This window comes from Belonocnema kinseyi, chromosome 8 (genome assembly GCF_010883055.1).
Source record: "Belonocnema kinseyi isolate 2016_QV_RU_SX_M_011 chromosome 8, B_treatae_v1, whole genome shotgun sequence".
NCBI lineage: Eukaryota > Metazoa > Arthropoda > Insecta > Hymenoptera > Cynipidae > Belonocnema > Belonocnema kinseyi.
In genome coordinates, this window is record NC_046664.1 from 137191600 (window position 1) to 137204559 (window position 12960).

Here is a 12960-nt window from a genome sequence, read left to right on the forward strand (position 1 = left end):
CCCCGGTTCAAAATCTCGACGTTATTTTGAGTTTGTAGGTTTAAATTTCCTTTGTTTTCTTTCTTTTATCGTGAAATTATAATGAATAGCTATGAACTACTTATCTTTAAGTACGTTTCCGGATTTCCCAGTAACTGCAAATCGAAGCACAATTTTAAGAAAGTGCATTTATACCAAATTTAAAATTTTCCATTTTGCTCCTTCTCCAACCGAGTATATAAGAGACCGCTGTCTTTCAAATTTTCCACGGAACTGTTAAGTAAAATACAAGATAATGTAGGGGTCGACTTACGACTGCGTCATATCCGAGAGTCGTTAAAAATGGTCCTGTTTAAGATTCTTCGAAAACCCATAAATACACACACACACACACACACATATATATATATATATATATATTGAAAGTCAAGAAGATTTCAATTCCAAATGTGCAGAATTGGAGAAATATAAAATGTAGATCCAGAAAAAGAATAAAAAAAAGACCAAAAAGACTAATTTTCAATATATATATTTATATCAATACAAATTAACTGATAAAACGTCCTGTGTTGGGGATCGTTCGCTTCTATAATTTTTAATTGTGATCGCGGGTGATTTAAGAGCGTGTACGGACCATCGACATATAGAAATGGACCGGTAACGCTTTGGGGAGAACTGAAATAGGCTCTAGAGAGAGAAAAAACATATGAGACGTAGACTCGCCTTTATCTGTTTCAGGACTCTGTCAAGTGAATTGGTGGCCTCGGGTATTACCTAAATATTCTGTACGGTTAATTAAAAAAATAGATAAACAATATATTAGAAATTTGTAGTTATGATAAATTGAATTTTAAAGAACATTCATGTAAAATAACCTGTTTCAGATAGATTATTTTAAAAACTTGGTAACCTTCAATTCTTCTTGAAACTGGATTGGAAATGCTACAATAATAATCGTTTTGTGAGTTCAAAAATAATGTAATAACTGTCCAAAATTTGAACAATATTTCTATAACATAAAAAATAACCGTTTGTATTGCATAGGTACAAAACTTCATATTTTGAGGTTTTTTTTTGTTGTAACATTTTTTATTTTACTATATTCAATAACTTTACTTACATATGAAAACATATCCCCATATAAACGTCTTGACAACGCCCACAAACTACACAGACTGCCACCATTTTTTATATTTATTTACAATAAATTATAATTAAATAAATTATAAATAAATCAATTGTGAAAAGTGCGATGAACGTCACATTATTGGGGCACTCGCGACACAAAGGACGGTCCTGTGCTGCGCCAAACTTCACCCAACGAAAATATTCTCGACCAATCAGCTTTATCTAGAAAGAGATAGGTATACGTCTTATATGTTTTTTCTCTCTCTAGAGCCCATTACCGTTCTCTCCACAGCAATACCGGTCCATTTCTATATGTCGATGGTACGGACCTAGTGATTCTGTCCACTCATTCTTTTGTGGGACCGAGTACCTGCAGGGGTGGGCGGACAGTCAGTACTGCTCAATGCACGGTCCGAGTCACTTACTTGTACGAACGTAATAACTTCTTATGTGTTTTTTTTTCCTGATAATCAGTAATAATTACTGTGTCACGTTTTTGTACTGATTCACTATACTACCTGTGGGGTATCTATTTTCACGTTGAAAATGGGTACAATAAACTGTACTTAAGATAAAAAACGTAGCGTTATTTATCACCCTACCCGTCTAATTTAACTGTCGGATCATTTTCTAGTTTGAATCTCAAACATCCTGCTTGCAAAAAATAATTTTGCTGAAATATTTTCATTGAATTTTAATTTTGTCAATAATATTACTAATTAAATTATTAATTAATTAGCTGAATATATATTTAGGCATTTTATATTTTTCTATCTTTTAAATAGAAATATGAAAATAGAATGTATATTTTTTGCGCATAAAAAGAATTCTTTAAATTGTCCGGAACGCTTACGTGAATATTTCAAGTATTATACTTTTTATGAATAAAATAAAAAAAGAAAACATTTTTTATATTAAATTAAAGTATTTTATAGTTTCTTTTCTTTAAATAGAATTATGAAATTAAAGTGAATATTTTGTGGCCATTCTTTCTAGATCTATATTTTATACCAAATTATCTTTACCATCTTTCCAATGACTTGGTCATTCTTAATTTATATAACACTATATTTTACTTTCTTGAATTAATACGAATAAATTACTTATACTAAGAATAATTCAAATGAAGAAAATTTATTTTCAGTCCTAGTGAATAAATAATCCATAGTAATTGACAATTTCAAGTTCCGGCTGGAACAAAGCTGAGTTTATTGCGCCGCCTCGTGGCTTGTGGTCAAAATAATCCGTTTAAACGCAGCGGCATTGCCGAATTAGGCCGAAAAGTACCGGGAAAAACCCCTCGAGGCGCACTAATGGTTACTTAGCTCGGACAAGAACCATTTGGATTGAAAGTAAATTGCCAATTAAAACATTTTTACATTTATAACTTTACAAAACATGGTTATTTTAATAAATACCACAAATAAAAGTCGATGAATAATTTATATTACGGTTTCATATATTTCTCACTATTTGTAAAATTATTACTTATAATTTTCATTCCATATATTGTCTATATATAGTTCTGTAATATTATTAATTTTTTATTTTCATTTTTTTGGTCTTAAATTTCTATGGATTTTTTTAGACTTTTATAAAAATATAATTTTAATTCCAAGTGACATGAAAATTGTTCTTTTGGTTTTTAGATGTTAAGACGGCACTTCCAAGCCAGATTACGTTTCACATTGGCAAACAAAATTAGACGAACAGAATTTCTCTGTCATATTAATAAAAAATATCATGTTCCATAAAATATATTTTCAAATAAACTTTAAATTATTATAATTACTACAGCTTACTCGAAATATATATAATTCAAATTATTTTCTAAGTTTTTCAGAACTTTTAAATATATTTATAATGATTCACATTTTGTCGTAAAATTTGTGTACACTTCTGCAAAAAAGGCCTCAAAATATTCCAGATTTTTTTACAATCTTATAAATCTTTTAAAATGTTTGAGATATTTTCGCCACTGTAAACTTCCCGAAATTATAAACTTCTGAAACATAAAAATCCCGAATTTAAAAATTCTAGAATAATGAAATTCTGGACAGTTTACAATATTATCGAATTTGAAAATTACCGAATAATAAAATTGTATTGTAAATTGTAATAATAAAATTATTGTTTTAATTTAAAATAACAATAATTGTATAAAAATGTGATAAAAACGTAAATTTAAAAACACGTGAGCTTCAATTGAATCAAACTTTACAGGATTCAATTCAGACTAATTTACCGCGACTTTTATTTTTATTCTTTTAAATAATAATTTTATTTTTGCCAGAGTTTTCTGTAATGTACAAAAATACAATTCACATTTTCAAACAAAGTTTTTTATTTAAAGATACATTTGTTTAATTATTGTTATTTTAAATTCTAACAATAATTTTTAGAAACTTTAAACATTAAAAAAGTTTTTTCTTTTGTATAAGTATTTTATTATTCTATTAAAAAAATATTTGTTAACAAACTATTTTTTAATTGTTCAAATTAGGAAGTTTTCTAGCCCGGGTATTGTATAATTGTATAATTGTAAATTGTCGAGAATTTTCCAATTCCGAACTTTCATATTCCGACAATGTTATAATTTCGGAATTTTTACAGCGATGTGGGAATTTTATTTTTCGGAAAAAGCGACTGAAAAATCCCGCCTCTGTAAAATTCGTAAATTGAAAGATAACCAAAGAATAAAATTCACGAAATTATAAAAGTCCCGAAATATAAAAGTCGAATTGGAGAATTCACGAAAAATTAAATAAATAAAATTCCGGACAATAAGATATTACCGAATTTGAAAAATCCCTACAGAAAATGGCTGAATTATAAAATATCCGAACTAGAAAATTCATTAATTTAAACATTTCAAAAAATTGTTTATTAAATATTATTTATTTACTGAAAATACAATAATCGAATATATATTTCTTTTAAAAAAATTTTGTTTGAAAATCTGCATAGTATTTGAAAAAAATATTAAAAAGTTCTAAAAATCGAATTTTTTATTAATGAAAAAATAATAAAAATAAATTTTTATATGAATCGTTGTTGAATTGAATACTGCAAAGTTTGTTTCAAACATGTTCTTATGTAGGTACGAAGAAAATTTAGGCAGAACATTTTTTTCTTTTAAAGCGCACGTGTTTTTTAATGTATTTTTTAATACAATTTTTATAAAATTATTATTCAGGTGCTGGAGATTTCATTTTTTGGGATTTTCGTTTACCCCCGACGGGATTTTTTTCAGCGGTGCCATATTTTTATACCTCCTCTTAAAATTATATAATTTTTCAAAATAAAAAGTCAACATTTCAAAACATTTTAAAATCATCAAAAAATCAATTCTCTTTTAAATTATTTCAAATCTTTTGAAATTATTTAAAAAATTTTTTAACTGTTAAATGTCTTTTAGACTGATTGCCAGTTTTGCTAACATTTTTGTAAAATCCTGTTCTTTAAGAATCAAAATGAAATACTTTTACCTTGGAAATTCAGATAAAAAAATAAAACAATTATAATTGTAACATTCAAGGTTTAAATTTTTCACTTTGAAATTGTGACGATTCTTTTTCAAATTGTTTACTATTGAAAATTGTTTTTTTTTTAATTTCCAAACTAAATAGATTAAAAATGGAATATTTTCTACTGAAATAATACTTGAAAAAGATTTGGAAATTGAATAAAGGCGTTCATTTAAGAAGCCATTATTTCGAACGTTTACACTTGTATCACTACTAAGGCTTTCGAATTAAATTAGTTCAAATGTTAACGTTAAAATATGTAAATTATATCATTTCGAAAAGATCTAGAATCATCTTGTAAAATCAATCACTGTTAAGTTTTTAATACTCGAACTGCAGTTCAATGTTCAAATTTACTTTCTTTTCTCGATTTATCCCGGCCACGAGTTTAACTCAATATTTAGAACAACTTTCATTTTTTTAAAGAGTAATATTTCGGTTCTAACTTAGGGGATAATCATTTTATTCTTTGAAAGATTTTCTACAAATCCTAGTTTTTTATGAAAAATGACTTTTTCGGAATTTATCAAATGTCGCTGTTGTCTGCATGCCGGATAACTTTCGAAAGACTGGTCGGATTGAATTGGACTTTGACTTTGATAACTTTTTTTGATAAAATCAAACATACCAAAGTTAAAGGATTTTCAAAATCCAAAAAACCAAACGAAAATGGACATTTGAAGCAAAAAAAACTTGATATGGAAAAATGTCAAGAGGCGAAAAACGCCTTTCGAAAAAATAGTCGGATTGGATTGTGCTTTCACACACAGATTTTATATTTTAAGAATTGTATGTAAAAATTGTACTATTTTTATTTTTACAACAAATATTTTTCTTGAATTAAATTTTTGTAATAAAAGTGCTTCGAAGAGATTTTTTTTAATCTTTCGGGGAATAAAATTAGTATTTATAGGTCGAAAAAGTTTTGTTTTCTTTACCAAATTTGGCTTTCGTCTACATTTTTTCAATTATTTTTACTACAGTAAAATTTAGGTTTCTATCTCGGGCGAAGAAATCCATTATATTGTTTGACAAATATTCTTTATAAATCAATATTTTTCACATAAAATTACTCCGAGTGACGTTCAATCATAATTTTATAAACGTGAAAAAACCACATTTCAATGTTTTCTATGAATAACACAATTCCTTAGGGAGAGAACGAAATCGGAAACAATAAAAGTCAATTTTTTCAGGAACAAGCTTTTTGAACAAAAATGACCTTGAGTGAACCTTTAATATATATTTCTTAATTTTTACAAAAATCAGGCGTTATTTTCTTAGAAACAAAAAATAATTTGTGGGGGGTGACAAATGATCAAAAAATAAATAAAACTTGAAGTTGTACGATTTTAATTTGTAACTAAATAATTTTAAAGGTTTCATTCTAAATTGATCGAACACTTTCCATTCAAAGATTCAGATAACTTAATTAAATAGCTATAAATTTGAAATTATTCAATATACTGAAGACTACAAATTTAAAATGTCTCAACTATTAAAGCTTTACAAATTTTAAAAATTGCTGTTCTGGAGACTAAATAGCACTTATTCTTTTATTACGAAATCGCAACCAAAATTGTTAAAAAAAGTTTTTAAAAGACTTTTAAAAACCTTAAAAAAGGTCGGAGATTTTAATACTTCAATATATGTGATAGAACCTCTACAAGCTACAATTATTCAATTTTAGAAGTTATAAATTACAATCGTGTAAAACAGATCAAATGTTTTAATTAATTTAAATTGAAAACAAAAAACCTTTATATAATTCAATCTAAATGCAGCTGCAAACAGTTAATTTGAAATGCGTTAAATTCTAGGTATATTTTAAAAAGAAAACTGAAAGCAAACCATCGACTTTCGAAACAAGCGAAAGAAAGTGACTCGTTCGGTTGCAAATGAACATGGAAAATGGCGTATTTTCGCATTTTTTAATTTTTAATTTTAATTTTTTCGCGTTGTAACAATTTCGAATCCCAGAATGTTATTTTTGACCTAACCTATAATTTATAACGAAAATTCTGAAAATTCATACTTTCTTAGACTGAAGGCCTAAAAATTTGCAAATTTTACAATTAGTATTGTGTAAATTGTATTGGTATCTTAAAAGAGCATAAATAGTTCTTAAATTTTCTGAAGTTTACCTTTATCACATACCTAGAAGTCAAAAAAGCCTACCTAATTTTTTCAAATTTCAATCACTTATTTTCTAAGAGAAAATCATCTCTGTTTACCAGTAACTAAAATGGCTTAGAAAAAAGTCGCCAAGACCGAAGAATAAAAATTGGATGTACAGCGAATTTTTACATTTTTAATTATGATTATCTTTAACCCTCACACCACAAGGTGAGAAAAAGTCTCATTTACCACAAGGTGGGGTGTCTCTACACCCCAGTCATTTTGAAACACTTTACGAATGATTTATGGTATAATATTGGTTCGAAAGTATTTCACAAAATTATACAATTATTCAAAGGACTTTTTCAACCATTCTCTGCTAAGTTATAACGAGAAAATTCAATTTCTTAGATTCTTTTCAGTTATAGGAAACACAAAGGCTATTTACACAGTCCGTAACACATAATATATTTCATAAAGGATAATAAATGATTAAGTAACTTCTTGCAGTCACGTTAATAATATATTGACCAAAAAAAATGCAGTTTCATAAACATCAGGATAAAAAACATCATACAAAGATACTTAAAAACATGAAAAAGATACGTATCACATATTACAAAAAGCATAGTAAAAATTCATATTATCGCTTCTCTAAACATCTGTAGTATGACTTAGTGACCTTCATCCATTTCCACGTGCAGAGGGCAACTGAAGAGGAGGCTATTGAGATCCCTACCCCCCTGAAACGCTCTAGGCCTAGCTCATTCGCGAAAATAGGGCCTTGGGGTGTCTAAACACCCCACCTTGTGATGTGAGGGTTAACTTTGTGAAATCAAAATTTTCCATACAATTTTTTTTATTAATACTGTAAGTAAAAATCAACAAGATCGAGCGCCGAAATTATAATTAGAGCAAATTTTCTGTAGTTCTATGGGGACAGCTGAAATATCCCGAAAAATAAAATTCCCAACTCGGTAAAGCTCTCTGTCCCGGAAAATAAAATTCCAAATAATAAAACTCCCCGAATAAAATTGTTTCTTAATCAATATTAATTATTTATTAAAAATACGAGAATTAAATACTGTTATCAAATAAATATTTTGTTTAATATTTAAAGTGTTCGAAATTATTTTTTGAATTTAAAATTAAAATTATACAAAAAATTTTACCGAAAAATTAATATACAAAACCACATGTTTTTTAATTAACATTTCGATTTTTCAGAAGAACGTTTGTGATTTAAAAATACTATATACATTTTCAACCAAAATATCTTATCCAGAAATATATTTTGTTTTAATTATTGTTATTTTAAATTTAAATAATAATCAAACTTTTCTAACCTCAAAAAATATTTCTACTGCTTTACCGTCATATTTTACGAAAAACGAGAAAACAAGAATTCGACTTCGTAGTACGATGAGGGCAGCACCTCGATAGGGCAAAAAGTGTGATGTCCTATATATATATATTTATAATTCCCCACTCCGACGTTCCGTAACGCATCTACGTTTATATTATCTTTGATATAGAGTATTCTCACCTGTGACGTCAAGCGCTCCAATCGGTCTGCGGGGGAATAGCCGAAAACTTTGATCCGTATGCTCGTAAAGATATAGATTTTTAGTGAAAATGTGAGCTCAGTGCCGTCGGTGACAATAGTAGATAAAATGTAGTGTCATATTTTATTCAATCTCACAGTTTTTACACTGCAAAACAAGTGAAAGGATATAAAAGTTTGGAAGCTCATAAGTTTTATGAAGCGGGTTTTGTGATGAAAGTAAAGTGCAAGCAGTTCAATGATACTTTTCTGCTTCTAAGTGAGGTTAGTGTAACAATATATAGTATTTTTGTTTTAACTTAGTATTCTAGTTATAACTGATTATTTTCTATGATTATGAACATTAACATTAAGGAATATTCGTGCGAAGTGTTGTATTCATTTCAATTTAAGTTGTTAAATTCCATTGCTAACGTAAAAGGCGGTGACAGTTTATTGAGATTTTGAGGTTAAGAGAAGCTGCTATCACAAGAGCGATCTGCTCGCAGAATTAAAAAACTCAAGTGATATTCTTATAAAGTTTAACACTGCATTCTTCTTTTTCAGTTTAATGTAAATAAGTGGTATATTTACATAAACTGTTAGATATTAATTTTTCACAAGAAAAAAGTATTTTTCAAGTAAAATACTTGTATTTTTGATCAAGAAAATGAATTTCCAATTAAAAGTATGAATCTTGAATTAATGGAAAGGACTTTAAACAAAGAATACCAATTTAAGGAATTTTTGTTAATAATTATTATTTTTTGGTTCATTTAATATGGAATTTTTTTTAATTATGATTTTTTTAAATTAAAAATGTAACTACTCGATTTTTTTAGTTGACAATTAAACTATTTTAGTAGATAATTCAACTAGTTGGTTAAGAGTTAAAATATTTATTCGAAAAGTGAATTACTCTTAATTCCAAATTATATTAAATCAACTAATTCATTTAGTGCCGGGTGGAAAATTCACCAGCTTGTGGAAAATTAATGTATTTTGTTGAAAATTTATCTTTTCGGATAGAACATTAATGTTACTTTTTTTATGCTTCATTTTTTGTTGGTTCTGAATTCAACTATTTTGTTGTAAATTCGTCTTTCTTGTTATATTTAACGTTTAAAACATTCGGTTTTTATTAAAAATTAATTTCTTACGTTTAAAATTGAAGCATTTTTTTAATTCGTCTTTTTAGTTTAATTCATGTTTTTATTTAAAAATTGTATCTTTTTCGTGTAAAAATTCAACCACTTGGTTGAAAATTAAAATAATACTTTGTTAAAAATTAATTTTATTGTTTGAAGATTCTTCTCTTTGGTAGAAAATGTAACTATTTTGGCACATTTTTTTAACTGGAAATTTAACTATTCCATTTTCGGTTAAAAATTTATATTTTTTCGATGAAAACTTAAGATTGATTGAAAATTTATCTTTGTTGATTAAAATTTACATTCTTGTTGAAAATTTACCTGTTTTGTTTTATCATATTTTTAAATTAAAAATTTAACTTGTTTGTTGACAATTCACCTTTATAGCTACTCGACTTAAAATTTAAATCTTGCATCGTTACTTTCATAAGATGAGTGCATGGCGGGGGGACAATATCCCAAATTTAGTGACATGTTTTTGGATGACCCCTAATATTCATAAATTTAAATTTGACAATTGAAAAATTCACTTGAAAATTTACTGGAAAAATATTTGAGTAAAATACTTGTATTTTTGACCAAGAAAATAAATTTTCAATTCTGATTATGAATCTTGAATTAATTGCAAGGATTTTTAAGTAAAATTTTTATCCTTCCATGACAATTAAAAAAAATGTACGTCACAAAAAACTCCCTTTTTTATCCTACCTCTTTTTATTCGACTCTTTACTGAGCAGCAAATACTGTTTTCCAGGTCAAAAATTCGCAGCGTTTGAATGACACGAATTTAAAACCGTGGATTATTTTAAATGATGATGCATCAATTGAAAGTGCTCATGGTACATGCATGGCTGGTCTGGGAGAGGTATGCAGAAATATTGCAGCAGTCACCTTTTTCCTTCTGCATAGACTGAATCCTGAGACGCTGTCTTGCAGTGACCAATTAGCTGCATGGTCAGTACCCCCAGTTAACAGAGCAATAATTCCACAAAAGATATAGGATATACATTGGGGCAGAAACAGTGATTATTACGGTAAGCTTTTGGTGTGGTGGAAATGAAAGGAAAATGTAAATGATAAGAAAATAAAATTAATCTATTTGATTTCAGACGCTTGCTTAGATGATGTACAACCCATCGATGGAGAGAGCCTAAAAACATTTCTGGAAGAAATCGAAGAAGCTGAGCCGCATGCAGCAATATTGCGAGTGATAGAGCCGTTTACTTCACGAAGAAATGCGAAAGAAGTAAGAAATTTGCCACTCCCATTGGCGGACCTGTACGAAGAAAAGTACATGAGTTACACGCTGCAGGATTTACTCGAAGTTGAGGTTGACGTCAGGATGACGGAGGAACCACAGCGTGCTGTTTTTGCACAAACAGTGACACAAAACAAGTGTCTCAGCTGGTACACGTTTAAAGCAGTCAGGATTTCAGCTTCAATGTTTAAAAGTGTTTGCCGTACATCTGTGGAAAAGCCATCCCTATCCTTAATCAAAAGTTTCTGCTACGCTATATCGAGGACATTTAAGACGAAAGCTACGGAGTATGGGCTCAAACACGAAGACTCAGCAAGAACAGAATACCGGAAAATCATGGAACGTGACCACAGGAATTTCCGTGTCGCTAAAGCAGGCTCTGTAGATTCTCAGGACTATCTAGTTCTTGGAGCATCTCCGGATGGCCTCACAAAATGTAACTGCTGCCCTCTAAGTTGTGTGGAAATTAAATGCCCATACAGGATGAAGTCTCCAGACATCACCATGCAAGAATTTTCACTGGTGGAAAGGTCATTCTTACGCAGGGAAGATGACGGTGCTTTCAAACTGGATAGAGAGCATGCCTATTTTTACCAAATACATCTGCAAATGCATGCGACACGTACCACTCATTGCGAATTCGTTGTGTGGTCGAAAACTCATTTAAGTGTAGAGCGCATCTATTTTGACAGTACATTTCTTGAGAAGCAATTAGAGAAGGCCCTTCAGTTTCACAAACATGTTATAATGTCAGAAGTATTAAGAAAATGGTACACCATGTCTAAGGATAGACGCGTAGATAAAGAATTGTGTTGTGATTGCGGTGAAGAAGACGATGGAGATGAGATGATTTTATGCTCAAATGATGAGTGTAAAAATAAGTGGTTCCACGAGAAGTGCGTGAGCTTGCCGAATGCAAGTAGTTTGCATTGGTTCTGCAGAACGTGCAGCATAGAAATTTTTAATATTTAAAAGGTTTGTGTTAGTGGGAAAATTTTATATTATAATGCTCACAGAAATGAAAGCTGTATTTGTCAGCGTGAATAGATTTTATTCACCAGATTGAATAACTGTCCTCAAATAATAATAAAATACAATGTAAGATTAGATAACATTACGAAATCATTAATTGTAATTCCAACGGCGATAAACTTACAATGTTTAATAAAACCGATCATGTATGAATAAATTTATTTTTGTAATATTGTAAAATGTCTAATTACTAACAGCATTAAAGCTAAAACCTTAACTTGCGTAATTCAATGTTTTTAATACTGGATCATTCTACCCAGGAAACGAAAATCCATTCACTTGCATTTGAATTGGTTTTGAGGTCTTCTGAATTGCGTATCTGTCACTGGAATTCCAGATAGTCGCCCATAGGTTAGTCAAAAATCGCAAGTCAAAAAACTCAAAGTGAAGCTACCTTATCGAGCCTTGACTGATGCAGATTTACTGAAATTTGCAAAATCTTTGAAGATTCCACATTTTCGAGGTGTTTTTATGCGAAATGGAGTACCAAAGACTGCACCACGTAAATATGAATGTGCTATTGTTAATCTTGACAATAAAAAAGGACAAGGAACATATTGGTGTGCCTATAAAAAGATTGACGGCAAAATAATTTATTTCGATAGCTTCGGTAATCTTCGACCACCTTCGGATCTTTTCAAGTATTTCGGTGTTGGTAGCATAAAGTATAATCACGAGAGATATCAAAATTACGACACATTCGTATGTGGACATTTATGTCTGCAATTTCTATGCAATCAAATAAAATCTAAGAGTACTTTTAATCCATTGGCCAAAATAAATTTTATGTGGGTGATGAAATAATTGAAATACATCCAGGAAGCTATGAAATAAGTGATATAAAGCACTATCTATAGAATGTTTTGGTAAACAAGGGTATTGAAATTCATATTAAACCAAACAATAATACTTTAAAAACTGAAATTTACTGCAGTCACGGTACAAACTTCGAACCTAAAGATTCCATCGTTCATTTGCTAGGGTTTTCACCAGGCAGACTAGTGTTGATGAGATTATAAGATTTTATAAAGAGGAAGATTTCGACCCATTGAAACTACATTTACACCGTGATATGTTTTTATACATAATTACAGTAAAAAATGTGAAACTCGAGTGCCTGAAGGACGTAGTTACTTTTTTAAAAGATAATGTTGAGATTGGTAGTCTTCTTATAGAGTACAGGAAACTGATAAAAATTCTATTAACCATTCCTAGTAGCTCTTG

At 29.2% G+C, this 12960-nt stretch overlaps 1 protein-coding gene across 2 annotated transcripts in view; it reads left to right on the forward strand.

Moving 5' to 3' along the window:
• Positions 1–11890, forward strand: part of LOC117178054 — a 24332-nt gene extending 12442 nt beyond the window's left edge. Inside the window, exons 1-3 of one of the 2 annotated variants that reach the window (XM_033369263.1) lie at positions 8269–8580; positions 10201–10480; positions 10556–11890. In XM_033369263.1, coding sequence (XP_033225154.1) covers positions 10741–11676 — 936 coding nt within the window. In that variant the 5' untranslated portion in view covers positions 8269–8580; positions 10201–10480; positions 10556–10740 and the 3' untranslated portion in view covers positions 11677–11890. Of the gene's footprint in view, positions 1–8268; positions 8581–10200; positions 10481–10555 lie in introns of those variants that run through there. The other variant, XM_033369262.1, reaches the window with a different exon arrangement.
• Positions 11891–12960: the final 1070 nt, after the last annotated feature.